This window comes from Lagenorhynchus albirostris, chromosome 11 (assembly GCF_949774975.1).
Source record: "Lagenorhynchus albirostris chromosome 11, mLagAlb1.1, whole genome shotgun sequence".
NCBI lineage: Eukaryota > Metazoa > Chordata > Mammalia > Artiodactyla > Delphinidae > Lagenorhynchus > Lagenorhynchus albirostris.
The window spans coordinates 58,751,430-58,779,108 of NC_083105.1; the positions used below are offsets into that span (position 1 = coordinate 58,751,430).

The window sequence follows — 27,679 nt, forward strand, 5'->3', positions numbered from 1 at the left end:
TTCCAGATGGAGGGATCGGCGAGAGCATACAGGAAAGGGCAAATGGATGTGATCAGCTCAGCTGAAAAGTAAGGGCTTTATCAGATAGGGAGAAGTGAGGTAAGGAATGTTATTAAAGGAAAGGCCTTGCTTGCTGGTCTAAGCTTTCAGATTTGATGCCAAAGCAACAGTAAAGTATACCTTTATCATCTCTATCACTAGCCATTGTCAATGTGGACCATAAGTGTGTCCCCATTTTCTGTGTGTAGAGATTCTGTACTGGGGCATAGGGATGAAAATACAAAGGATACCTTCTTCGAGGAGATTCTTAAACACCCTAATCCTGAGGTGTGGCTGTCTCTGGGTTTGGAATGGAACATTTGTCCCAGGAATGCCTCAGGGAGAGAACACCTGTTATTCAGGTTTATTACATTTCAAAGACTTTCAGCACTTTAGAATCTAAAGGCCCTTGGAAGACATCTAGTTCACCTTTGTAGATGAAGTAACTGATTTTACAGATAAAGAAACCAAGGCCCAGAGAAACCACAGGTTCTCAAGTTCTGTATGTAGTGGCAAAACTGGATCTATAAGCTAATGTTCCCAAGTGTCAATCTGATCTAATATAGCTGTGAAGTAGCTTCTGTTTTACGTCTTCTTTTTCTCTTAATACCTTACACTAAGCCTGGCACATGGAATGAATGTGTTCAACAAAGCTTTCTTGTACCACAAATTTCTATGAAATCTAACAATTAACTAGCTCAGAGCAAGCACCCTGATATTAGTTGACAACTAAATTCAGGGTCTAGTGCTAATTCCTTCTTCTCTTGTCAGTCATAAGAAATGCTGTATCCTGTCAAATCAGTTTTCCAGACCAGCTGTTACTAAGCTTTATTTCTTCTGTGATGCACGTGAATGATGTTCACTTGCTTCATTCCCCTATGAGTATACCCAGGATTCTGTCTATTGCTGCTTGGTGTCTGTAAGTTCTTACTCTTCCACCAGAAAGCTTATCAGAAATGTAAGTGAGAGTACTCTTATAGGGAACTTGAAGCTGTTGTAATTTACAAAAACAAGTTATTTGCAAGTTTTAATAAATAAAACAAATTTAATGTTAATCAGTAACAAGTTACTTGTGATGTTCCTCACTAGTTTGTCATTGGCTGGAGAACAGCCGTTAAGAATTCTCCAGCCCAAGAGTCTTTGCCATTGGGACACAGGCATGTGTCTTACATAGGGAAGAGTGGACATTATCATCCTTGACTTGATCCTCAGGAGGATATACTTTGCATATCTCTTAATTCATGTCATAGGTTAGCACAAGGAATCCATGAATTTATCTGAACCTAAAATTATTATTATAATTACTAAAATTATTCTAGCCTAGTATTCGGTAGAGCATATACTCAACCCTGCATATCTGTTTACACCTTAAATTTTAGATACCTCGTAAATGAGTTTATCAGAAAAATGTTAGCTTTTAAAGAAATATTCCCGAAGACAGTGTGACAGTGTTTTTTGTTTTTTTGTTTGTTTGTTTGCCACACCACGAGGCTTATGGGATCTTAGTTCCCCAACCAACGCCGGGCTCTTGGCAGTGAAAGTGCAGAGTCCTAACCACTGGACCGCCAGGGAATTCCCAAAGACAGTGTTAAATGAGATCCAGGTGTGATTAGGAAAATGTATTATGTGAAAATCTAGTCCTTAAAAATAAGTTTTAGAGGATTTGTTTTTGCTGTGGAAAGGATTCCGAGCAAGAACAAGATTCCTTTAAATATAGGACAGAGATGAATAGCAAGGGAAAAAGAACTAGTATATGTTAAATACTCATATAACAAGCGCATACACACACTTATTTAATCTTTACAGCTCTAACAAATACTAGATGTTACTCCCATTTGCAGAGGAAGAAACCAAGCTCAAAGAGGGGTGGGAGAGCCAAAGCTTCAGCCCTAGCAATCATCTTATCCCTAGGCCGATGGAGTCTCCATGTAGTCCCCAGTGGCTCTGTAAAGTACTACTTCTTTTATTTGTTTGAAAACTACCTTCAAGTTTGAACACATGCTCTCTGAGTCTAATAATCTACAGTGAAAAAGCACTATATCCTCTTTTCAGCCATTTTCCCAGCCTGATTATTCCTTGTAAGAAGCCCATTCTATCCCCCTGGTCTTTTTAGGTGCTAAATGTTTGTCTCTCCTTACCTGTATTCTGGGAAGGTCGTCATTTATCATGTATTTCAGGTATCTTTTTTTTTTTTTTTTCGGCTGCACCCCACGGCTTGCGGGATCTTAGTTCCCAGATCAAGGATTGAACACATGCCCCCTGCATTGGAAGCGAGGAGTCCTAACCACTGGACCACCAGGGAATTCCCTATAGTTCCTTATCTTTTAAAATATCTTTAAATATAGCAACACACTGAGCTAATGTGCCCAAGAAACTGTTAACAATGACTCAAAGTCTCCTTCCTGAGTTGCAGCTGATAATTTACAGTCAGCACCATATAAACAATACAGCTTAGTAGTTAAAATACAGCTTCTGGAGTGAGGCCAACCTAGGTCTGAATTCTAGCAATGCCAATTACAAGCTATGGTCCTGAGTAGGATACTTTATCTAAACCTTGGTTTCCTCCTCTGTAAAGCTACTACCATTACCTACATCCCTTAGAGTTGTGAGGATTAATTAAGGTAATGCATGTACCACATTTAGATAGTTTCTGGAAATAGGAAGTACTTAATAAATTTTAGCTGCTACCCATTAAAAAAAGGAGTTTGGTTTACTGATATGAGTTTAAGTTCCATCTGCATTCTCCCACTTATCCTTGGCCACCAGGGGGCACCATTGCCTCTGTCCATTTTAAAGAGGTCATTCCAAACGTCAAGATGACCTCGATGCTCACCCTTCTCTCCCTTGTCCCCTCCAGTTCTCAGGCACTTAGTTGTATTTGGACCTAGAGTTCGCTTGGCTCCTTTATTCATGCTAATCCTTCTCCCTTAACTTTCTTCCCATCTCCCCAGGTCCCAACCATGTTCAGAGAAAGGCTCTAAGCCAGCTCCTGGGAGATACCATTTAGTCCCTTTGAGTCCTGGGCTTTCCCATTGGCCTTATAGCAGTGGATGTCAGGACTGAACAACTTCAAAATAAGTCCATAAAGTCCTCAGGACACTAGGCTCCAGGACACTGTGAGCATTATTGTTCCCCACCCTTCCTCCAATCACTAGAGCTCCAAAATAGGTTACCCTTATGGCCACTCCGTAATTATCCCTTTGGTAGCCTCACCCTGAGAATGCCTCCTGCCACTTGGGGCACTGGAGCTCAGTCCTCTGGCCTGCGGGCTAGTCTCTGTGGATAATTAACCAGAGAGAAGAAACCAGGTCAGACTATTCTAGGGTTAGGAGGAAATCCTCTGTGAGATGCTAAATTGGGAGCAAATATTGATCAGTGGAGCTTTGAAGTCACCGAGGAGATAGCTGAGGTCAGTGCTCCCCTGGGGCACTGCTTGGCTTCTCTTTATGAAGTTTCTAAGATCTACCCATCTGATCCCCAAGCCAGAGAAGCATTGGTTGGTAGGTGTAAAGCTGAGTATAAGGAAACCCCGGAAGAGAAAACAGCATGTTTCTTTCTCTTTTTCCAAGTCCAAGCTATAAACTAGGTTCTTTATAAACAGGATCTGTCTAAACCCGGCTTAGATGGTACTGAGACCTCTGAACTTTGTTACTTCTATGTGAGGAGATAAAAGGGCTGTCCACTTGGGCCTTGGGTCATTCCTCTCTGCCCTTGGGTCAATGACAATGATATCTTAGCAAGGTAGAAAGGTCCTAAGTTCTTGTCTACCCAAAAGAATGAGTCAAGAATGATGTAGATCACTTCAGTGCCATGGTTCATTTAATGGTCTCTGGGGAGCAGAGAATAAGAGTGTATCGAATATAGCCAAGCAGGTATAAAGGTCCAGAGGCCCTATGGGAGTGACGGGAGTGATGTGACAAAAAGGGAGGTGATTTTGGATGAGGGGTTGGTCTGCAGCTCCTGATATTTTGGCTAGATGTGGGGTGGACCGTTTGTGTGGGGCTATGTGACTGGAGTGGCAGTGAGACTAATACCCAGGACCCAGAGGCTCTGGACTGCACTGGAAAGCTTCATATTAAGGGGGCGTTTGTGAGACGGGTTTCCTGGCATTAGTCACAGAACTGACAGCTGGCAAAGACCACTGGATATTCAGGCTCCTGCCTTTGCTTTCCTTCTCCACATTCTGGGTCTGTTGGTATCTATAATACCATGGCTTACCTCAAATGATTTCCACCAAGTAGCTAACTCGGGCATCATAGCCTGTGTCCACATGATGTCACCTCTATGGCCATTAAGTCATTGACCAAAGACGTTCAAGAAAGCACACCAAGGGATTAGGATCAGTTGTCGTGATAGTGTATTAAGGGGTTGGCTTCCGAGGACCTTCAAAGGTCGAAGTCCTTGGGGCTTTTTCTCTGATAGCCACCTCACAATTAACCTCAAAGGTGTTAAGGATAAGGGGAAAAGCCTAAGTAAGTTAACTGAGTTCTCAGGCACATACTTAACCACCTACACGCTTCCCCCGCCCATCCACCGTTAATTAGCTTACCCCGGACGGTCCAATCCTCCCAGCCACAACTGCTGTCAACGTCTTAGGGCCCGCCCCCCCGTGCACACTGGACCAATGGCTGAGCCCGGGGCGAATCCCTTGAGAGGGGGCGGGAGCGGGTTCCGGGCGGTAGGCGGAGCCTCACTGAGGACCCCGGGCTGGGCGCCGCCGCCGGCTCGTTTACCCTTTCCCTCAGCCGCCTCCTTTCAACCTTGTTCCCCTCGTCGGCGCGGCCTCTGGTGCGACGGCGGCGGCGGCGGCGGCTCCCGTTCCTACCGCAGTTCTCTTCCCTCCTTCCCTCCCCGTCAGATCCCCGAGTTCGCCCACCATGGCTTTACTCACTGCGGCCGCCCGGCTCTTCGGAGCTAAGGTGAGCAACTAGGAGAGAGCGCGCCGTCCCAGGGTGGGGCTGAGGCGACTGCAGGCCCACTAGCGCCGAGGTCTCCCTCCCCTACCCAGGCGCACCCCAGCGCATCTTAAAGGGGCCTTGCGCTTGGCTGGCCGCCAGCCCTGCGTGGCGCTCACAGGGTCACGTGCTTCACTGCCTCCCGGCCCCTGGGGGTGTTGAGCTCTGCACGCCCCGGCCTGCGTTCTTGGGCCGGTGGGAAGGCCGGACCCAGCTGTCACCCTGCCTGTCTGGGGTGGAAGAGGCGGGGATGCTTGGCCTTGGAAAAAGAAGGACTGGAGAACACAGGTGTTGTGTTCCGTTGGAGTTAGGGAAAGAGCCTGTTTGGAGGAAGGGGCGGGGTAAGAGAAGTGGCAGGGGTGAGCAGGTGTGCTCACTCTACCCCTGGGCCAGAGCTGGAGCCTTGGCTAATTTCGGCTTCTGCTTTGTAGAGAGGGCCTTGTCAGTTTTTGAACTTCCTGCTTCCATTTCCATTTCTCCAACCCAGTTATTTAAGCCTTTAGTGACCAAGCATTAGCAGTTCCTGCTAGAGGAATGCTACTCGGGTCCTCTTTGTCCTTGGGACTGTTGCACTTACTCTTTATATAGGAGGAGCTTGGGTTGGGTGGAGCGCTTGTGTGAAAGCTTCTGCATGATTATCACATATGATTGGAGAAAAAAACAGAAAGGTTTTTCCCCCAAACTGCAGGCTGGCAAGTGAAGATATTGGGCAGGAAATAGTAATTCCAAGGTTACATGACCGGTCCTACTACTTGCTCACTCAGGTTTTGCTGTTGCTCTTAAGTCTGCTCTACCCAGGAAAGATTCCTCTTATTCTTTGGGGCCCCTTACTTGACTTTTGTTGCTGTTGGAATCAGGAATATTGTTGCAGGTAATGGTGCTTTCAATTTCATATTGCCAAAATTACTTTTGTCTCTGGGCAACTTGGCTCTTTAAACAGAGAAACTGGTGTGCTGAGGGAGTCCCAGCCTTCTAATCCAAGCAGGGACAGTCCCACAAGTGACCTTGACTCCTGCAAAGAACTTATACTTTCTCTTCTGCAGACAGATTAAAGTTGCCAGCACCTGAGGGGAGGAAGGGAAACCTTAGAATTGTTTTGGCTTACTGTGTTATCTTGCATGGTTGGTGATAAGGTGAAGCATGTAGGATTTACAGGTTCTTCCAGGTACTCAGCAGCAAGGTGGAGGCTGATCATTTGGGAGATACTTGTCTTACCTGACGGTAGTTTCTTCCGCTGCCAGAGACCAGGGTAAGAAAGCCTCTTGGGAAATGAAGCAAGTTCTAGATAGTGTTTTGGCAGAATAGGGGACACTATAATTAGCTCATTCCAGAGCTGCTAACCCAGACCAGATAATCTAACCCTACAGTTTGAAAAAGCCTTTAGAATTTACGTTCGAATTTATTTTGCCTCTTAAACCTCTGAGGAAACTCAGAAAGCTTTTGGGTTGGGCTTCCCTGGTGGCGCAGTGGTTGAGAGTTCGCCTGCCGATGTAGGGGACACGGGTTCGTGCCCTGGTCTGGGAAGATCCCACATGCTGCGGAGTGGCTGCGCCCGTGAGCCATGGCCACAGAGCCTGCAGGCTCCGCAACGGGAGAGGCCACAACAATGAGAGGCCCACGTACCGCAAAAAAAAAAAAGAAAAGAAAAGAAAAGAAAGCTTTTGGGTTGACAGGGCTACCTAACTGTAGTGATCATTACTGTTTTGTTTACTTTCCTGTTAGAGACGGACCTGAGGATCCCAAAAACCTGTATATTGGAAGCCATTAGAAGGCTTTCGACCCTTAAAACTAATAAAGCCTATCAGATTGAGGAGTAGAAACTTTCTGAGATCTAAGCAGTTAACAGCTAGGATACCAAGAAGCCTTTCAGTTTGTCAGCATTGCTAGCACCTGCCTGAGCTTTCCAGATTAGTCTGCAGTACTCAATTTTACTTTTGCTAGTAAGGTAGGCTTTAGAAGGCAAAAATAGTCTTCTAGCCTGCTACTGTGATTCTCAAGGTCAGGTGTAGTTCGCTTTTCTGAGAAATTTTTTTGACCTTGCCAAGAGACACAAATACTAGTCATTGTTCTGTTGTTCCACTGTTGTTCCTTCCCACTGTCAGGTAATTTTTTTTTAATGATTTTTTTTTTTTAATGTTGAGCCTTTTTAATTTATTTATTTTTATTTTTGGCTGTGTTGGCCTTCTCTGGTTGTGGCAAGCGGGGGCCGCTCTTCATCACGGTGCGCGGGCCTCTCACTGTCGTGGCCTCTCTTGTTGCGGAGCACAGGCTCCAGACGCGCAGGCTCAGTAGTTGTGGCTCACAGGCCTAGTCGCTCCGCGGCATGTGGGATCTTCCCAGACCAGGGCTCGAACCCGTGTCCCCTGCATTAGCAGGCAGATTCTCAACCTCTGCGCCACCAGGGAAGCCCCACTGTCAGGTAATTTAATGAACACCTGAGTTGGAGAGACCACCTCTTTCAGAGCCTTGAGATTATTTTGACTTCTTGTTTACCTGAATGAATTTCTACTAAGCAATGGTATTAGCTGTGGGTGCCTTAGCTTTGTGCTGTAAATACTGTCTTTTCATAGGTGATCTGGGTTGGGAATTAGAGTAGGGCCACCAGTTAACTTTTGGATTCATGCCAAAGTGACTTAACCAACCCTAGTTGCTTCTTGTGTCATTGAGAATTGCTCCTCCAAGCTAGGATGTTTGATAACTTTGCTTAAATCAATCCAGAAATGTTTCTAGATTATTCCTAGACTTTCTCAAGACTCTTAATACCCGTGATTCCTCTACAGCAGACGTACACCACTGCACATCTCTTGTATAAATCCTAGTCTGAAATTGGGTTCTACAAAACTGAATCAGTTTTGTCCTGTGAAAGGTTAGTTAGGCTTAAAGCCCCAAACTTCTAAGGGCAAGCACTCAAATCTCTTTGCCTTCATTTTGATTATCAGCCTACCCAAAGTAATGGCAATTCCTTGACACTTACTAGATGGACCAAAGATGAAAAATGGAGAATAAATCCTCATCATGTGCTAATGGTGGTATGATTGCATTTGTTCTTCCTAGTGGTCTTTAGATTGGTAGCAGGTGAATGCATGGGTGTGGGGAGGCATTGAGGTGAGCCGTGGTGAAGTGGATAATCAGAGAAGGGAAGGCTGGCATTCCTAGTTCTTAGAGTGCAAGTGGGCAGAAGGCAGGAAACCAGACTTGGTGGATCTCCCTAAAGCCACAGAGTAATTCCTTCTGCCCTCTTTTCAGTGCCCTATGTGATAGAGTTGAATAGGATTTGAGTGAAATTAAAAACAGTAGTGAGGCAGCTTTAGCAATGGCTCTTAGGATCTGACTGTCTTTCAGTTCTCCCTCAACTTGCCTAAGTTCCTATATTTCTTTTAACATGTTATCATTTTTTTAAATTAATTTTATGTATTTATTTTTGGCTGCATTGCGTCTTTGTTGCTGCACGTGGGCTTTCTCTAGTTGCAGCAGGAGGGGGCTACTCTTTGTTGTGGTGTGTGGGCTTCTCTTGTTGCAGAGCATGGCCTCTAGGTATGCGGGCTTCAGTAGTTCAGCACATGGGCTCAGTAGTTGTGGCACACGGGCTGAGTTGCTCTACAACATGTGGGATCTTCCTGGACCAGGGCTCGAACCTGTGTCCCCTGCATTGGCAGGCAGATTCTTAACCACTGCGCCCCAGGGAAGTCCTTAACATGTTATCATTTAAAAAGCTACGGGCTTCCCTGGTGGCACAGTGGTTGAGAGTCTGCCTGCCGATGCAGGGGACACAGGTTCGTGCCCTGGTCCGGGAAGAGCCCACATGCCACGGAGCGTCTGGGCCCGTGAGCCATGGCCACTGAGGCTGTGCGTCCGGAGCCTGTGCTCCGCAACAGGAGAGGCCGCAGCAGTGAGAGGCCCACGTACCGCAAAAAAAAAAAAAAAAAAGCTCCGTAAGTAAGTTCACAGTGGGCGTCATCACCTGAGGTGCTTCTTCACATTGCACATTCATGAATCCTACCTTCAGATTCTGATTCAGCAAAGGTGGGATGGATCTGGAAACTTGTATTTTTTCAAGTGTCTCATTTGACTGCTTGGTGATCCCCTCCAGTTGGGCCAACTGTGTTTAATGTATATATGAAGCTTTGAGTGTTTTGACTTTTTTTTTTTTTTAGTGATTATTTTAAATGACTTCAGAAATAACTATTCTAAGAAATAGTCTGATTTAGACTATTTCTCTGGGTTTGTCTTCCTAGGCCTTTTTTTCAAATGCCTTAGGAAAAGTTTCTTGTAAATCCCTGAAACAAAGCATTGTAAGAACTAGTAGAAGTGACGGAACAGTTTCTAGTTCCTGAAAAAGTAGTACAGTGACAGATCCTATATACTTTATTCAGTAGTGTATGCTTAGTGTGCACATAATAAGTAGATGTTCAGCAACTATTTGTTAAAGAACAGTAAGAATTTCTCTGAAAGGAAAATTAGGACTCGACTCTTTTCTGAGTCTGAATTGGTGTCCTTTCCCGTCTTCTTCACTGAATAATCAGCGAACCTTTAGCAAAGGGTCTGTTAGACAATGAGAGTTCGGCAGAATTATTAAGGAAACTCTTGTGAGTATGAAGGGCATCACAGTATGAAATCTGAAGATTGCTCAGGCTATTAAGTGGCCTGACCAAGTAGTGCAGGCAGACTTCCAATATCACCATTGTGAAACACAGATGTTAAATGGCTTTAGTTCTCTGACCTGGTTCTGGGGAGAGAGGAGCCTTTGTCCTATGTGTGTTCTTTTTCACTTAATGCAAGTTGTTTCTTCTGCATTGGAAGCCTTTGTAGCACAAGATTTTTCCTACAGTTATTAGTGAATTATATTTGCTTCATCAACTAAGCCAGTTGTGGCTTGGCAAGCTCTGATCTTTTATTGATGAAGGACAAGGCTCTAATAAAATCAGGAGCATCTCTCACAAGTTTTTTTTGTTTTTGTTTTGTTTTGTTTTGTTTTGGCAGTACGCGGGCCTCTCACTGTTGTGGCCTCTCCCGTTGCAGAGCACAGGCTCCGGACGCCCGGGCTCAGCGGCCATGGCTCACGGGCCCAGCCGCTCTGCGGCATGTGGGATCTTCCCGGACCGGGGCACAAACCCGCGTCCCCTGCATTGGCAGGTGGACTCAACCACTGCGCCACCAGGGAAGCCCTCACAAGTTTTTTTTTTTAATTTTTAAATTGAGGTATAGTTGATTTACAATATTATATTAGTTTCAGGTATACAACATAGTGATTCAACATTTTTTAGATTATACTCCATTTATAGCTATTATAATGTATTGGCTATATTCCCTGTGCTGTACAATATATCCTTGTAGCCTATTAATTTTATACACAGTAGTTTGTAATCTCACAAGTTTGTTGGAGCTCCTGGATATGTGGCAGGATATGTTCTGAATGTGCCTAGGATAGGGAATCAAAGGAAATTTGGCTTTTCCCATGTAGAGTAAGGGTCCTAGATGTGGATCGATGATGATAATAGGCTAGGAGGAATAAGAGAAATAACCACATTATTGAGTAAGTGCTTATCCAAATGGTATTCTACTGTTCCCAGAATTTGGGGGAGAAGGGAGTAGTTTGTTTTTGTTTTTGTTTTTTTTGGCTGCGCTGGGTCTTCCTTGCAGCGCTTGGGCTTCTCTATGGGCTCCACAGTGCGTAGGCTCAGTAGTTGCGGTGCGCGGGCTTCTCTCTAGTTTGGCTCTCTAGTTGGGGTGCGCAGGCTCCAGAGCACACGGGCTCAGTAGTTGCAGCACAAGGGTTTAGTTGCCCTGTGGCATGTGGGATCTTAGTTCCCCGACCAGGGATTGAACCCGCGTCCCCTGCTTTGGAAGGCAGATTCTTAACTACTGGACCACCAGGGAAGTCCCGAGAAGGGAGTAGTTTTAATTGATTTTTGTTAAGTGATTTCGCCAATACCCTATTCCAGAAATACCCTAAGTATTATAAGCAAGTCTTTGGCAGAATTTCCTGCATGTATTATTTGTCCTTTTCCTCCCTTGGCCCTTTAAGATAGAGGTTCCTTTAATTATATTTTTCCATCCTAGCATAGCACATTTGAGAGCTACAGCCCATTTCTATCAATAATAGCCAGCTCACTAAAAGAGTTATTGCAAGGGGTGGCAGCATATGAGGTTTGAAAATCCTTTTAGTGATTGCGATACCTCCATCCTGTAGAGAATCCTGGCTGTCAGACATTGTGAGCCAGGCCCTTATCTTCGGAAGTAGCGCTCTCCATTTCTCCCCATGAAGGAGCTGACCTATTGAGTGAGGTGACTCCCTGATTCACCTGACAGGTGCTGTTCCAGTAGGATGACTTTACACGTGGCATGCAACCAGAAGCCAAAAGCCCCGCTGCCACACCTCCAGAACTGGGGGAGGAGCTGGGAGGTGAAAGTTCAGGGATGACTCAGAGATTTGTAATCTGCCTGTTGCATCTGTGAGTATAGCTTGGATGTACTATACAAAGCCATTTAGCAGCTTTCCTTGGCAGCCAGGAGTAGATGAAATGAGGTATGTAGCCTAGGGTATGACAGTCCTCTAACATCTCCTGTCTAGATTTGCTTGCTGGTGGGGATTATGGTTAGTTAAATTTGTTTCCTCTCCTTGAGACTCTTCTCTTGGTCAGGAGGCCCTCAGGAAATTGGGGCTTTATTTCCTGTTCTACAGCTAGAGGGAATTATCCATTCACCCCTTCCTCAGGCTTGACTGCCTCTTTCCTGGAATCCAACTCCACGAGAAAATTGTGACATGAGTTGGTAGGTAATAGGCCAACACATTTCTAAGAAACAGATATTTATTGATCTCAGCTATACAGAAGGCACTGTTCCAGATGCCTTCATGCAAATGATTTCATATAGTCTACTTGTCTACCCTGCAGTTGGCTTTGTTGTTACCAGTTTAGAGGTGTGAAAATTGAAACTAGAAGTTAGGTCATACAGCCATGGTAGCACAGCAGGATAGTGGCAGAACCTGGATTTAGGACTTGACCCTTGATAACACCATATCCCAGGCTCTTTATATTCTACCCTTCTGCTTCCTTGCTTAATGCTTTAAACCATGGATGTTTCTTAAACTTTATTGTTCATAGGAATCACTTAGTGAGTTTGTTAAACTGGAGATTTGGATTCAGTAGGTCTGAGGTGAGGCCCAAGATTCTGCATGTCTGACAAGCTCCAAGTAATGCTTGTATTGCAGGCTAGGCATTCATATTTTAAATAGCAAGGCTTTTGAGTACCTTTACATATATGTCCTTGTTGGAGCCTTAGAATCAGACTTTGAGCTAAGTAGCTTGAGTGTTATCCTAAATGTGGAGAGGAAAAGGGAAACAGTAGTTAGTTGTTTGCTTTGGATGTCTCAGTTATTTAGTAATGGAGCTGGGACTAGAACCCAAATTTCCTTTCCTAATTCCAAGGCATGTGCTTTGTGCTCTGTCTTCTACATCATTAGATAAAGTTGTCCTAACTTGAATTTTTCCTATTGTAGCCTTTTGGGTGGTCATATCAATGAATTGCTGCTTTTAAAATCCTTCATATTTCTTTAGTTTTTTCCCTAGGTTGCAGGGTGAGCTAAAATATGACTAAATTTGACATTGAAGGATGCTAGAAAGTGGCCATACTATTTAATTTTCTACATTTATTATATAATAAATACAGAGCACTTGCTGTGTGTCAGGCATGGTTTTAAGTAAATATTGACCTAGTTAATTCTCATAGCAGGTACTCATAGCAGGTACTATTACTGTTCCCATTTTACAAATATTTTCTCAGGTCCTTTCTCCCCCCCCCTCCCCCTCTCCCCCCTCCCCCTCTCCCCCTCTCCCCCTCTCCCCCTCTCCCCCTCTCTCCCTCTCTCCCTCTCTCCTTCTCCTTCTCCTTCTGGGACCCATATAATGCCAATGTTGGTGCGTTTAATGTTGTCCCAGAGGTCTCTGAGACTGTCCTCATTTCTTTTCATTCTTTTTTCTTTATTCTGTTCTGCGGCAGTGATTTCCACCATTTTGTCTTCCAGCTTGCTTATCTGTTCTTCTGTCTCACTTATTCTGCTACTGATTCCTTCTAGTGCATTTTTTATTTCAGTTATTGTATTGTTTATTTGTCCTTTAGTTTTTCTAGGTCTTTGTTAAACATTTCTTGTATCTTCTTGATCTGTGCCTCTATTCTTTTTCCAAGATCTTGGATCATCTTTACTATCATTACTCTGAATTCTTTTTGGGTAGATTGTTCTCATTTTACAGATAAGGAAATTGAAGCACAGAAAGATTAAATGACTTGGCTAGGGTCACACAGCCAGAAATGTAGTAGGAACACAATATACTAGCTTTATTCTATAGCTACATAGCCACGCTCTCCACAAACTAGCATTGCTTTGCAAATTGGAGATCTGGCTAAGAAGTGTTGCTGATGGAGGTTAGGGACAGTTGAGATCAGCTCTCCTTAAATTACTTTTGAGGTGCCTCATTAAATGGCAAAGACACTCTCTACAAAGGAAATTAAGACTTTGCTGGTGGTGGAAGTGGGGTGATAGTTTAGTTGCAAGTTTCTCTTCCCCAGCCATTCCTTTAAAGTAGCATTCATATAAAAAGATCTGAGAATTGACTATAACTAAGCAGCAGTCATGACCTATCTGACACCTTTAAATGATGTTTCATTCTTACAGCCTTGTTAGGTGACCTTCCACCCTTTTCTTTCTGATTTCTTTTTTTCTTTTTTTTACCTTAAATGAAGTAAAAGGAGAAGGAAGCTCATTGATTCTAGTAGTTCTCTCTCACAAGGGGAAAAAACTGTTTTTGTCTGGCTCTCATTCTGTCTGCTGAGCTTGGATAGATTTTTTTTCTTTTGCCTAAGATTTAACTTTAAACTATTCTTCTTATAATCCTTCCTCTTGCCAATGAAGCAGCCAGCCATTACAGAAACTTCAGCATGGTTTAGAAGTGGAAAAATTATCATTATGGAGAGATTTCAACTTCTTTTTTCTCTATGATGGTATGTTTCCCTATAGCCTCTTTAAAAACAAAACAGAACCACAACAACAAACTACCCACAATTAAAAGGTCTGTTGAGTGCTGATGTGGTCTCTGGGAGATAGGGCCTCTATTATAGGGAATCTGTGGGACCATGGAGCATGGAATAGCTTGAACATGGTTAGCACTGTAGAACAATAGTTTGAACTTATTCACAGGTTTTCCCTTGTTCACTTTTTGGTGACTAGTAAGAAAAAGCAAAGTTCTTTTTTTTTTTAAATTAATTTATTTGGCTGCCTTGGATCTTCGTTGCAGCACGCAGGATCTTCGTTGAGGCATGCGGGATCTTTAGTTGTGGCATGCAGACTCTTTTAGTTGCGGCATATGGGATCTAGTTCCCTGACCAGGGATTGAACCCAAGCCCCCTACATTGGGAGCGCGGAGTCTTAGCCACTGGACCACCAGGGAAGTCCCCAGGAACGTTATTTCTTGAGTGCTGCATCTGGCTCCCACGCGCCCTGTGTAAGATGAACAGGCTAAAGGGCTGTTTGTGCTGCGTGCTTTCTGCCCAAATGGTCCTCAGTGAGCTAGAGGAGATGGTTTAGGAAGTTAATAAAGGAGTTGCAGGCAGCCCTGGTAAACAAGTTGAGGTGTTCCCCCTTTGTTTTAGGGCCATATTCGCTTGTTTTCTGCTCTCTGAATTTAGCTTTGGATTGATTCTTTTTAAAATAACATTTTCTGAAGGGTCTCTTCCCTTTTCATTTCTCCCTCCTGCCCCAACAGAAAGAGGGGTACTAACTTCTAAAAAGCCTCAGGCCCTACTAACTCTCACCTTAGGCATGTAGTGTTTTGGAATTTATACAGTAACACTAGTTCAAATGATTTTCAGCACGACCAGACAGCAATGCAATACAGTCGGCTCTTTGTGGGTTCTGCATCTGCGGGTTCTGCATCCACAGGTTCTGTGTCTGTGGGTACAACCAACTGTAGATCAAAAATATTTAAAAAAAAATTCCAGAGAGGTTTCCCTGGTGGTGCAGTGGTTAAGAATCCACCTGCCAATGCAGGTGACACGGGTTTGAGCCCTGGTCCGGGAAGATCCCACATGCCATGGAGCAACTAAGCCCGTGCACCACAGCTACTGAGCCTGCGCTCTAGAGCCCACGTGTCACAACTACTGAAGCCCACATTCCTAGAGCCCATGCTCCACAACAAGAGAAGCCACTGCAATGAGAAGCCCGCGCACTGCAACAAAGAGTAGCCCCTGCTCGCCACAACTAGGGAAAGCCTGCGTGCAGCAACAAAGACCCAATGAAGTCAAAAATAAATAAATTAAATAAATTAAAAATTCCAGAAAGTTCCAAAAAGTAAAACTTGAATTTGCCACGTGCGTGCTGACAACGATTTGCATAACATTTACTTTGTATTTACAACTATATAGCATTTATAGTGCATTAGGTATTGTAAGTAATTTAGAGGTGATTTTAAAGTATATGGAAGAGGGGCTTCCCTGGTGGCTCACTGGTTAAGAATCCGCCTGCCAATTCAGGGGACACGGGTTCAAGCCCTGGTCTGGGAAGATCCCACATGCTGCGGAGCAAAGAAGCCCGTGTGCCACAACTACTGAGCTTGCCCTCTAGAGCCCGTGAGCCACAGCTACTGAAGCCCGCGTGCCTAGAGCCCGTGCTCTACAACAAGAGAAGCCACCGCAATGAGAAGCCCATGCACCGCAACAACAAGTAGCCCCTGCTTGCTGCAAATAGAGAAAGCACGCACGCAGCAAGGAAGACCCAACACAGCCAAAAATTAAATAAATAAATAAATTTAAAAAAAAAAAGTATATGGAAGGGGACTTCCCTGGTGGTACAGTGGTTGAGAATCTGCCTGTCAATGCAGTGGACACGGGTTTGAGCCCTGGTCTGGGAAGATCCCACATGCTGCAGAGCAACTGGGCCCGTGAGCCACAATTACTGAACCTGTGCGTCTGGAGCCTGTGCTCCGCAACAAGAGAGGCCGCGATAGTGAGAGGCCCACACACCGTGATGAAGAGTGGCCCTCGCTTGCCACAACTAGAGAAAGCCCTCGCACAGAAACGAAGACCCAACACAGCCATAAATTAATGAATTAATTTTAAAATAATAATAAAATAAATAAATTTTTTAAAAAAGAAAAAGTATATGGAAGGCGACTTCCCTGGTGGTGCAGTGGTTAAGAATCCGCCTGCCACAAGAATATACCATGGAGAAAAGACAGCCTCTTCAATAAGTGGTGCTGGGAAAACTGGATAGCTACATGTAAAAGAATGAAATTAGAACACTCCCTAACACCGTACACACACAAAAAAAACTCAAAATGGATTAAAGACCTAAATGTAAGGCCAGACACTATAAAACTCTTAGAGGAAAACAGGCAGAACACTCTGACATAAATCACAGCAAGATCCTTTTTGACCCACCTTCTAGAGAAATGGAAATAAAAACAAAAATAAACAAATGGGACCTGATGAAACTTAAAAGCTTTTGCGCAGCAAAGGAAACCGTAAACAAGATGAAAAGACAAACCTCAGAATGGGAGAAAATATTTGCAAATGAAGCAACTGACCAAGGATTAATCTCCAAAATTTACAAGCAGCTCATGCAGTTCAATATCAAAACAACAGACAACCCAATCCAAAAATGGGCAGAAGACCTAAATAGTCATTTCTCCAAAGAAGATATACAGATTGCCAACAAACACACGAAAGGATGCTCAACATCACTAATCATTAGAGAAATGCAAATCAAAACTACAATGAGGTATCACCTCACACCAGTCAGAATGGTCATCATCAAAAAATCTACAAACAACAAATGGTGGAGAGGGTGTGGAAAAAAGGGAACCCTCTTGCACTGTTGGTGGGAATGTAAATTGATACAGCCACTATGAAGAACAGCATGGAGGTTCCTTAAAAAATTAAAAATGGAACTACCATATGACCCAGCAATCCCACTACTGGGCATATACCCTGAGAAAACCATAATTCAAAAAGAGTCATGTACTACAAGGTTCGTTGCAGCTCCATTTACAATAGCCAGGACATGGGAGCAACCTGGTTCATTGCAGCTCCATTTACAATAGCCAGGACATGGGAGCAACTTAAGTGTCCATCGACAGATAAATGGATAAAGAAGATGAGGCATATGTATACAATGGAATATTACTCGGCCATAAAAAGAAACGAAATTGAGTTATTTGTAGTGAGGTGGATGGACCTAGAGTCTGTCATACAGAGTGGGGTAAGTCAGAAAGAGAAAAACAAATCCTGTATGCTAACACATATATATGGAATCTTAAAAAAAAAAATGGTTCTGAAGAACCTAGGGGCAGGACAGGAATAAAGACGCAGATGTAGAGAATGGACTTGAGGACACGAGGAGGGGGAGGGGTAAGCTGGGACGAAGTGAGAGAGTGGCATGGACTTATATATACTGCCAAATGTAAAATAGCTAGTGGTAAGCAGCCACAGGGAGATCAGCTCAGTGCTTTGTGACCATCTAGAGGGGTGGGATAAGGAGGGTGGGAGGGAGACGCAAGAGGGAAGAGATATGGGGATATATGTATATGTATAGCTGACTCACTTTGTTATAAAGCAGAAACTAACATGCCATTGTAAAGCAATTATACTCCAATAAAGATGTTTAAAAAAAAAAAAAAGAATCCGCCTGCCAGTGTGGGGGACACAGGTTCAAGCCCTGCTCCAGAAGGATCCCACATGCTGCGGAGCAACTAAGCCCATGTGCCACAACTACTGAGCCTGCGCTCTAGAGCCCACGTGCCACAACTACTGAGCCTGCGTGCCACAACTACTGAGCCTGCGTGCCACAACTACTGAAGCCCATGCGCCTAGAGCCCTGCTGTGCAACAAGAGAAGCCATCACAATTAGAAACCTGCGCACCGCAACGAAGAGTAGCCCCCACTCACCCGCCACTAGAGAAAGCCCGTGCGCAGCAACAAAGTATATGGAAGGATGTGCTTATTAGGTTATATGCAAATACTACAACATTTTATATAAAGAACTTGAGCTTCCTCGGATTTTGGCTATCTGTTGGGGGTAGGGGGTCCTGGAACCAATCCCCCCTTGAATACTGAGGGATGACTGTAGTTACTAGAAAAGGTGTCTCTGACCTTTTGGTGAAAGGAGGAGAAATGTAGACTTTCTCCACAGTTTGTGTGTGTGTGTGTATAATCTTTTGCATGGTGCTTCCACATCCATTGTAATTCAATCGTCACAAGGCAACCCTGTGAGATGTGTGGTAGGTATCAGCACCATTTTATAGATGAGGACACTGGGGCTTATTTTGACAATATCATTTTATCTTCAAAATAATCTTGTGGGGACTTCCCTGGTGGTCCAGTGCTTAAGACTCCATGCTCTAATGCAGGGGGCACAGGTTTGATCCCTGGTCCAGGAACTAAGATCCCACGTGCTGTGCACAGCCAAAAAATAAAAAAGAGAGAAAAAAATCTTGTGAAGAAAAGTCAACCTCCTTGCCTCAGTCCTTACAACTTGGTAGTAGTATAACTGGTTGTCTTTCTTTTTTTTTAAACACTACAAGTTAGGTATTATTTTTATTTTTGTTTATTTATTTGGCAGTGCTCGGTCTTCATTACGGTGTGCAGGCTTCTCTAGTTGCGGTACATGGGCTCAGTAGTTGTGGTGTGCAGGCTCTCTAGTTGTGGCCTGAGGTCTTAGTTGCCCTGCAGCATGTGGGATCTTAGTTCCCCAACCAGGGATCGAACCTGTGTCCCCTGCATTGGAAGGTGGATTCTGGACCACCAGGGAAGTCCCTGGTTGTCTTTTTCAAAGGCAGTGTTGAACTTTCTGTTGCAACTCAGCAATCTTCATAGAAAGTTGTTTTTCTTGGGGGGAGAAATCTATCTCTAAACATAGCCTAGCTACACTATTTATATTTACAATTGCCAAGATATGGAAGCCACCTAAGTGTCCATCAAGAGATGAATGGATAAAGAAGCAGTATTGTATATATACAATGGAATACTACTCAACCATAAAAAAGAGTGAAATTTTGCCATTTGCAGCAATATGGATGGAGTTGGAGTATATTATGTGAGTGAAATAAGTCAGAGAAAGACAGATACTGATCACTTATATGTGGAATCTAAAAAAGAAAACTAGTGACTATAACAAAAAAGAAAAAGACACTGATATAGAGAATAAACTATAGTGGTACAGTGTGGGGAGGGGAAAGATGGGGTAGGGGGTTAAGAGATCCAAACTAAGTATAAAATAAACTATAAGGATATATTGTACAGCACAGGGAATATAGCCAGTATTGTATAATAACTATAAATGGAATATAACCTTTAAAAATTAATCAAAAAAAAAATTGTGAATCAGGGCACTTCCCTGGTGGTCAGTGGTAAAGAATCCACCTCCAATGTAGGGGACGTGGGTTCGATCCCTGGTCAGGGAACTAAGATCCCACATGCTGTGGGGCAACTATGCCCGCGTGCCACAACTACTGAGCTCCTGTGCCACAACTACTGAGCTCGCACGCCTCAACTAGAGCCCATGTGCCTCAAACTACAGAGCCCACACGCCTCAAACTGCAGAGCCCACGCACCCTGGAGCCTATGTGCCACAACTAGAGAAGAGAAAACCCGCAGGCCACAGCTAGAGAGAAGCCCGCGCACCACAACGAAGAGCTCTCACGCTACAACGGAAGATCCTGGGTGCCGCCTCTAAGACCCAGTGCAGCCAAAAATAAATAATAAATCTTTTTTAAAAAAACTGTGAATCACTATGTTGTATACCTGAAACTTATATAATACAGTACGTCAACTATACCTCAATTTAAAAGAAAAAATTCCTTTGGTACAGGTGTGTAGGTGATAAACTCTCAGGTTTTGTTTACCTGAAATGTCTTTATTTCACCCCCTTTAAGATTTCTTCCTCCCCTGGGCACACAACTCTAGCTTAGTAATTATTTTCTCTCAATATTTTAAAGATAATTTACCATTTTTCTAGTTTCCATTGCAGTTGAGCAGTCTGTTGGTTGTTGCTTTGTAGATATTCTGTTTTCTCTGTGCTTTTTCCAGGAGCATATCAGGTAGTGTTGTAAAAGGCTGCTTTTTAAAAGCCCACCTGTGGGCTCTCCTAGACTGGAGAGGTTGAAGTGTTGCCAAAAGGCTAGGTGCTGAAGAAACCTTACCAGCTGGGTTAAGTAATTGATCAGTTTTCTCATTTGCTTTTCTCAGAGCTACTGTCGACTAGAGTGGGATGGACTGGGTACTTTAACAACTGCCTCTCTGACATTTCTTCTGTGCCTAACAAACCCAGCCATAGAACCCAGGTGATGGGAGAGTCTCTTCAGGGAATGCTAATGAAGCTGTTGCTTCCAGACTGGTAACTCTTTCCAGGTTGCTCGAGGCCTTTTATAGCTTTCTTATGTCAGACTGTCCTTAGAGGCTAAAATGAAGAGAGGTTGAGTCACTGTAACTCCTTTTTAATACATAGGAGGGAGGACAATTGCATAAGGTTTTGTGTTTTCTTTGCAGAATGCGTCCTGTCTTGTTCTTGCTGCCCGGCATGCCAGTGCTTCTTCCACGGTAAGGTTTGGAAAAGAGGACTGAGAATCATTGAGGCAGCTTGACCCTGGGATGGGGAGGGGTGGTGGGCTACTACTCAGCCTCTCATCATAATCCTGAGTATCTCCTGGAGGTTTCCAGTTGTTATTATTGTTACAAGTATTATCACTACTACTACTTTAAGATAGCTGAAGCACTGTGGACATGATATGGACTGTGGGGTTTTGGCTGGGAAAAGTAGCTCTGTAATGTACTTCAACAAAAGTACCATTCTCTTCAGTGACTATCTGTCCCATACAAGGAAATGTTGGCGCTTATGCTATTGGTTAGAAATTAGACTATTCTTAAGTTTATAATTTAATGGCAGTAAGTAATTCACATTATTGGGCAACCATCATCACTATTCATGGCCAAAACTTTTTCATCTTCCCGAATTGAAACTGTACCCATTAAACAACTCCCCATTCCCTTCTTGCTGTGCCTAATTTTACCCTCATCTGTATAGAGAAGTTGACCAGACTTCCCTGGCAGGTAGAGAAAGTCAAATTCTAAAAAGCAGTCTTAACATACCTACTTTGCAGAAATCTAATCAATATTTTGATCATCACTTAGCCTCTCTACTTCTCGTTTTAGAATTTGAAAGACATATTGGCTGATCTGATACCTAAGGAGCAGGCCAGAATTAAGACCTTCAAGCAGCAACATGGCAAGACGGTGGTGGGCCAAATTACTGTGGACATGGTAAGGGTTGTAGCGTTTTGCCTGCAAAAAGTAGCTCTGTAATATGCTTCAACAAAAGTACCATCCTCTTCACTGATTGTTCAAAGCAGTCTGTCCCACATAAGGAAATGTTGAAGCTTATGGCGTTTGTTAGAAATTAGCCTATTCTTTTCTATAAATTTAATAGTTGAGGCTAACCTAATTCATGTATGGGAGGGATAAATGAAGTTTTTATTCCTCTTCCCAACCCCTTAGCTTTTGGGCCCAAGGCTCTCTGTCTTTGAGTTGATGCTGTGCTGATCATCCAGTTAAACCACAGCTCTAGCAGGCCTTCTAGAACAGCTTTAGGATCGTTTCTTCTTCAGTCCTAAGAGTCTAAGCAGCTCAGATGATAATTTCACAACAGTGTTTAGCCATTGGTCTCCATCTCCTTTCCCTACAGTCAATCCCATTCTTTTTACTTCGGTCGGTGGGAATGAGGGGATAAAAGTGGGCAGGAGAAAAAACAATAAGAAAAGGGAGCAGAGGCAAAAATACTAACTAAAGGTAGTGATTTCTCAACTTAAAAAAATCATTTCCAGCGTTAGCAGTCTTCCTTTTAAAGTTCCATTCTATAGTGAGTTAACTCCTCAGAAATCTTCCCCCAAATGAAGTCTTGCAAGTCAGAGAATAAATTTCCTCTCCCAGGTCCCATGAAGCACTAACAAGCTCTAGCCTGAATTATTCAGACAACTGGTTACATCCTCTTCTTTTCTTTAGATGTATGGTGGCATGAGAGGCATGAAGGGATTGGTATATGAAACATCAGTTCTTGATCCTGATGAGGTAAGAGATCCTCATATCAATCACTAATAACCACTGATTTTACTGACCATTGTGCACACCATGGATTAGACCAGCAGTCCCCAACCTTTTTTTGCACCAGGGACCAGTTTTTTGGAAGACAGTTTTTCTGTGGATGGGTCAGGGGTGATGGTTTCTGGATGATTCAAGGGCATTACATTTATTGTGCACTTTAATTCTATTATTATTACATTGTAATATATAATGAAATAATTATTCAACTCACCATAATGCTGACAGGAGGCGGAGCTCAGGCAGTAATGCCAGTGATGGGGAGTAGCTGTAAATACAGGTGAAGCTTCACTCGCTCGCCTGCCGCTCACCCCCTGCTGTGCAGCCTGGTTCCTAACAGGCCGTGGACCAGCACCAGGGTTCTGGGGACCTCTGGCTTAGACCACTAAGGGTGCGGAGAACAAAATAAAGCACCTACCTGTATATTTTGAAGGTGAAAATAGGTATATATGGAATAACTGAAGAGCGAGTTTACCTTTCTAATATATCAACTAGTAAAACTAAAAGTACAAAGCAGGAGTAAGTTACCTAAAGATTTGCTCTTTAAAAGTTCTAACTTGGGCTTCCCTGATGGCGCAGTAGTTGAGAGTCCGCCTGCCGATGCAGGGGACACGGGTTCGTGCCCCGGTCCAGGGGGACCCCACATGCCGCGGAGCGGCTGGGCCTGTGAGCCATGGCCGCTGAGCCTGCGCGTCCAGAGCCTGTGCTTCGCAACGGGAGAGGCCACAACAGTGAGAGGCCCGCGTACCGCAAAAAAAAAAAAAAGTTCTAACTTGTTGACAGGTCTGATGAAAGTGGGATCAGTCAATTATGTGACTTTGAAGCTAACAAACTTAAGAGTTGTAATCCTTACTCTTCTCCCTCAAGGGCATCCGTTTTCGAGGCTACAGTATCCCTGAATGCCAGAAAGTGCTGCCCAAGGCTAAGGGTGGGGAAGAACCCCTGCCAGAGGGATTATTTTGGCTGCTGGTAACTGGACAAATCCCAACAGAGGAACAGGTAAGCAGAAGGACACTAGCGCTTCTCATTCACCTCCTTCTTTGCCTTTCTCTAATCTCAGACACTGAATCCTGATCTGGTTATGGGTGGTAGTTTATAGAGGGGAAGGAATCAGAGTAGAGTTCTGCTGTATAAGTGGACTGTATTGAATTCTCTTGGATTTTCTTTACTTAGAGGTCACTGTCTTTTTATTTTATTTTTTTATTTTTAATTTTGGCTGCACAGCACAGCTTGCAAGATCTTATTTCCCCGGAATTGAACCTGGGCCCCCAGCAGTGAGAGTGCCGAGTCGTAACCACTAGACCGCCAGGGAATTCCCATTGTTTTTTTATTTCTCTTCTTTTTCTTTTTTCCTTGCCTAGTGTTTTGAACAATGTCTCCCTTTCACAGGTATCTTGGCTCTCAGAAGAGTGGGCAAAGAGGGCAGCTCTGCCATCCCATGTGGTCACCATGCTGGACAACTTTCCCACTAATCTACACCCCATGTCTCAGCTCAGTGCAGCCATTACAGCTCTCAACAGTGAAAGCAACTTTGCCCGAGCATATGCAGAGGGTATCAACCGAACCAAGTACTGGGAGGTAGGAAACTTTGCTGTGATGATTGATGTTTGATGGAGATCCAAAGGACTTGAGTGTGAAGGAAGAAAAAGGAATGTAGAATCCTTCGGAAAATTACTACCCTGAGTTATGCCAGAAACTCATTTAAAAGAATTTTACTGTAGGCTTGCTTTTTATCCGTCTTTGGAATTACAAAGATAAATGAAGCATGCTTTCTATCACCAAGGTTATTGATTTAATTAGGGTGATATACACATAAAAAAGAAACTATGGGCTTCCCTGGTGGCACAGCGGTTGAGAATCCGCCTGCCAATGCAAGGGACATGGGTTCGAGCCCTGGTCCAGGAGGATCTCACATGCCACGGAGCAACTGGGCCTGTGTGCCACAACTACTGAGTTGCGCACCACAGCTGCTGAGCCTGCATGTCACAACTACCGAGGCCCATGTGCCTAGAGCCCGTGCTCCACAACGAGAGAGGCTGCCGCAGAGAAGCCCACACACCACAATGAAGAGTAGCCCCCGCTCGCCACAGCTAGAGAGAGCCCGCGCACAGCAGTGAAGACCCAGTGCAGCCAAAAATAAATATAAATAAAATAAATCAATTTATTTAAAAAAAAAAAGAAACTACAATTCAGTAATCTTGCTGGAATAGAGGTGTGTACACTGTGCTGTTGGAACATTGAAAAAGATGTGACTTAACTGCAGAGCCCCCGAGGAAGGTTTTGCAGAGTAGTCTCACTCTGGCCCCAAAGGGTCCCTTCTCCTTCTCTTCAAATAAGGAGAACCATTCATTCATTCATTCATTCATTTATTTCTGCGTTGGGTCTTTGTTGCTGTGCACGGGGTTTCTCTAGTTGCAGTGAGCAGGGGCTACTCTTTGTTGTGGTGCACAGGCTTCTCATTGTGATGGCTTCTTGTTGCGGAGCATGGGCTCTAGGCGCTCGGGCTTCAGTACTTGTGGCACGCAGGCTCAGTAGTTGTGGCACGTGGGCTTAGTTGCTCCACAGCATGTGGGATCTTCCCAGACCAGGGCTCACACCCGTGTCCCCTGCATTGGCAGGTGGATTCTTAACCACTGCGCCACCAGGGAAGTCCCCAGATAAGGAGAACCCTGAGAATTTGGAAGAATGGCAGCTAAGGCAACTCTGGAGGCTAGGAGGACTAATGCCAGTCAGCCACAGTTTGGACTAACCCACTCAAGATACCTGTCAGGAGTGGAAGGGTGGTTAGTATCCTGGAAGTAGGATCCAAAAAGCAAATGAGCTTTATTCTCTGAAAATGAAATGTGATCTTAATAGTTCGAACTCTGTGGTTAGAGTATGAGAAGATTGTTGGGCCTTGTCCTAGTGCATAGGACATAATTCCTTCCATCCTCTTTCCAATACCCCACATACTCACAAACACTGGGTAAAGTACAATTTATCTGGCTAAGTTTACAGAAGGACATCTCATTTTCTTTTGTTTCTTATTTAGAGACAGGTAGTATAGGAAGAGAAAAGTTCCTTTCTGCAAAGCAGATACACTAAAGGATTTTTAACCAGGAGAAGGTCCCCAAAGAGTTCACTATGAGGCAAGGCACAGAGTAGCATGGCCCACTGGTCTGATGAAATCTCCTTGGGGTTTTGGCAAATCCCACTTCATTGGATTGATCAGTATTTATTCAGTGCCAACTGTGTATAGAGAATTGTGTTTGCTGTTGGGGGAAAGAGGGAAAGTTTGCAATTGATACTAGTCTGGTTGGCTTTGAGGAGGAAGGTATAGGAATGATGCAAACTAAACCTATTCACAAGCATTTATAAAGTCACACATCAGCAGGTTCAGAAGGTTGTATAAACTGAATATGTTGCTTTTCATTTTCTTTTTAAAATACTGTTCAAGTAATTGTTATCTGTGTGGGTCACCATAACAGAAAAGGTTAAATCAAGGCCAACAGTTCTTCTATTTTAAAACTTGTCTTTTAGAAATTGACCACTGAGAAGTGCCTGTTACTTCTTACAGTGCTGTTGTGTTGCCTGTTGTAGAGTTCTTCATACTTTGCAATAAATACCTATAAGATATTTCCCAGGTATCCAAACATGCTGCATTGCTTCACACTGTCCTTTATTGAGTCAGGAAAATGAATCTTGTTCTTCTCTGCTTGCTATTGCCTCCATTTCAGTGTACAGCCATTGATTGGTTGTCCTGCCACCTCTTTGTGAGATACCATCTGAGGGTGGCTGTCTTGAGGTGAACATTGTATTTCAGGACTTTGCCAACCTGGAGAGTGTTTCTAAGCAATACTGATATATCTGTCAGCCTCAGGATGTGCATCTAATAAGTTCACACTGAACAAAAATTAGCACCATGAACTGCTTTAGTGGAGCTTGGTGCTCTTTTGCGGCCATATCCTATCTCTCTCAAAGATCAGACATGCTATTTGAGTTTAGTTCTCTGTCTTGGTTAATTTAACCATGCTACTTTAGTAGAATTACATGACAGCATTCAGCTGGTTATTTCTGTTTAAAAATTTATGTTAAGGAGTATATGTGATCTAATTCTCTACTAGAATCATCAGTTCATGCTGTTTTTCACATACACCTCAAGAGGATGATCTTCCTACAACTTTCCTTCCATAACAGTTTACATGACTTCAGATAAATAGTGTAATCTATTGAGGTGAAAAAGTTACATCTATTACTAATTTACTAATTGACTTAACTTCACTCGTGACTAGGAGATTACTCTGATGCACCAGCTGTTTAATTATGAAGTAGCCTTAAGATATTGTTGAATTGGGTAAAATATGCAAAGTAGCTGACAGATGAGGTTTTTCTAGTAAGGTATATGAACAGTATATGTAGGTTTTGAAGCTGTTTAGTCTATAATAAAATCATCATCCCAACACCTAACAACTCTTGAAAGCATGCCAAATATTAGCTTAAATGTTTTATATTCATTATCTGATTTAATCATCGGAACAGCCCCATGAGGTAGATGTCACTGATGTCATTTTACTGAATGGGAAAGCTGAAGATTAGAGAAAATAAGTAGCTTGCCTAGGGTCATGCAGCTAGTAACTGGTAGACAGCAGATTGAGACTTGAGTTTGCTTCACTCTAGGGTCTCTTCACCATTAATACTGGATCTCCTCTTTTTCTGTGTCTTCTTTATAATGACTGATAGCTAACACAACATTGTAAGTCAACTATACTCCAATAAAGATTTTTTTTTAAATGACTGATAGCTAAATACTTGGTCAGAATTTCTCTAGCACTGGAGATGCTGGTTCACAATGATGATTATGGTCAGTTTTGTTACCTTTATTCCAGGCAGTTGTGATGGTGGCGTGATTTGTCTTTTTTTCTGAGGGTTTAAAGATGAAGAATGAGTTAGTACCAGTAGCTAAATAGCACCTCAGTCTTAGTTTATTAAAGAAGAAATAAGGGGGCTTCCTTGGTGGCGCAGTGGTTGAGAGTCCGCCTGCCGATGCAGGGGACACGGGTTCATGCCCTGATCCGGGAAGATCCCACATGCCACGGAGCGGCTGGGCCCGTGAGCCGTGGCCACTGAGCCTGTGCGTCCGGAGCCTGTGCTCCGCAACGGGAGAGGCCACAACAGTGAGAGGCCCGCGTACCACAAAAAAAAAAAAAAAAAGAAGAAGAAGAAATAAGGAGGCGTTCTCTGTCAGTGTGTTTGTTTCTTTATTTAACCACTTGACTGTACAGCTTTACCACTACAAAAAGCAGGGTAAAGATTCCACACTGTCATACCTGGTCTGATACTTGCTGCTTTATAAACTTCATCCTCAGTGGTAGAAGTTGAAACAGTCCTCTTTTTGTAGTTTCTGTATGTTGTGGTCATTCATACTTTACAAATGATTTTAAAAGTTAGTACATACTCCACAGATAACAGTTTGCCTAGCCCAGGATCTTGTTCTTGGCATTCTGCTAATGAATCCAGGTCCCTTAGAACTGCATATCCTTGATGTAGGCTTCTGGAAATAACCTACT

At 43.6% G+C, this 27,679-nt stretch overlaps 1 protein-coding gene across 1 annotated transcript in view; it reads left to right on the forward strand.

Moving 5' to 3' along the window:
• The first annotated feature begins 4,737 nt into the window (after positions 1-4,737).
• Positions 4,738-27,679, forward strand: part of CS (citrate synthase) — a 28,982-nt gene continuing 6,040 nt past the window's right edge. Inside the window, exons 1-6 of the mRNA XM_060165873.1 lie at positions 4,738-4,958; positions 20,529-20,579; positions 21,192-21,299; positions 22,038-22,103; positions 23,001-23,132; positions 23,523-23,711. Of these exons, the coding sequence (XP_060021856.1) occupies positions 4,917-4,958; positions 20,529-20,579; positions 21,192-21,299; positions 22,038-22,103; positions 23,001-23,132; positions 23,523-23,711 (588 nt within the window). The 5' untranslated portion in view covers positions 4,738-4,916. The remainder of the gene's footprint in view (positions 4,959-20,528; positions 20,580-21,191; positions 21,300-22,037; positions 22,104-23,000; positions 23,133-23,522; positions 23,712-27,679) is intronic.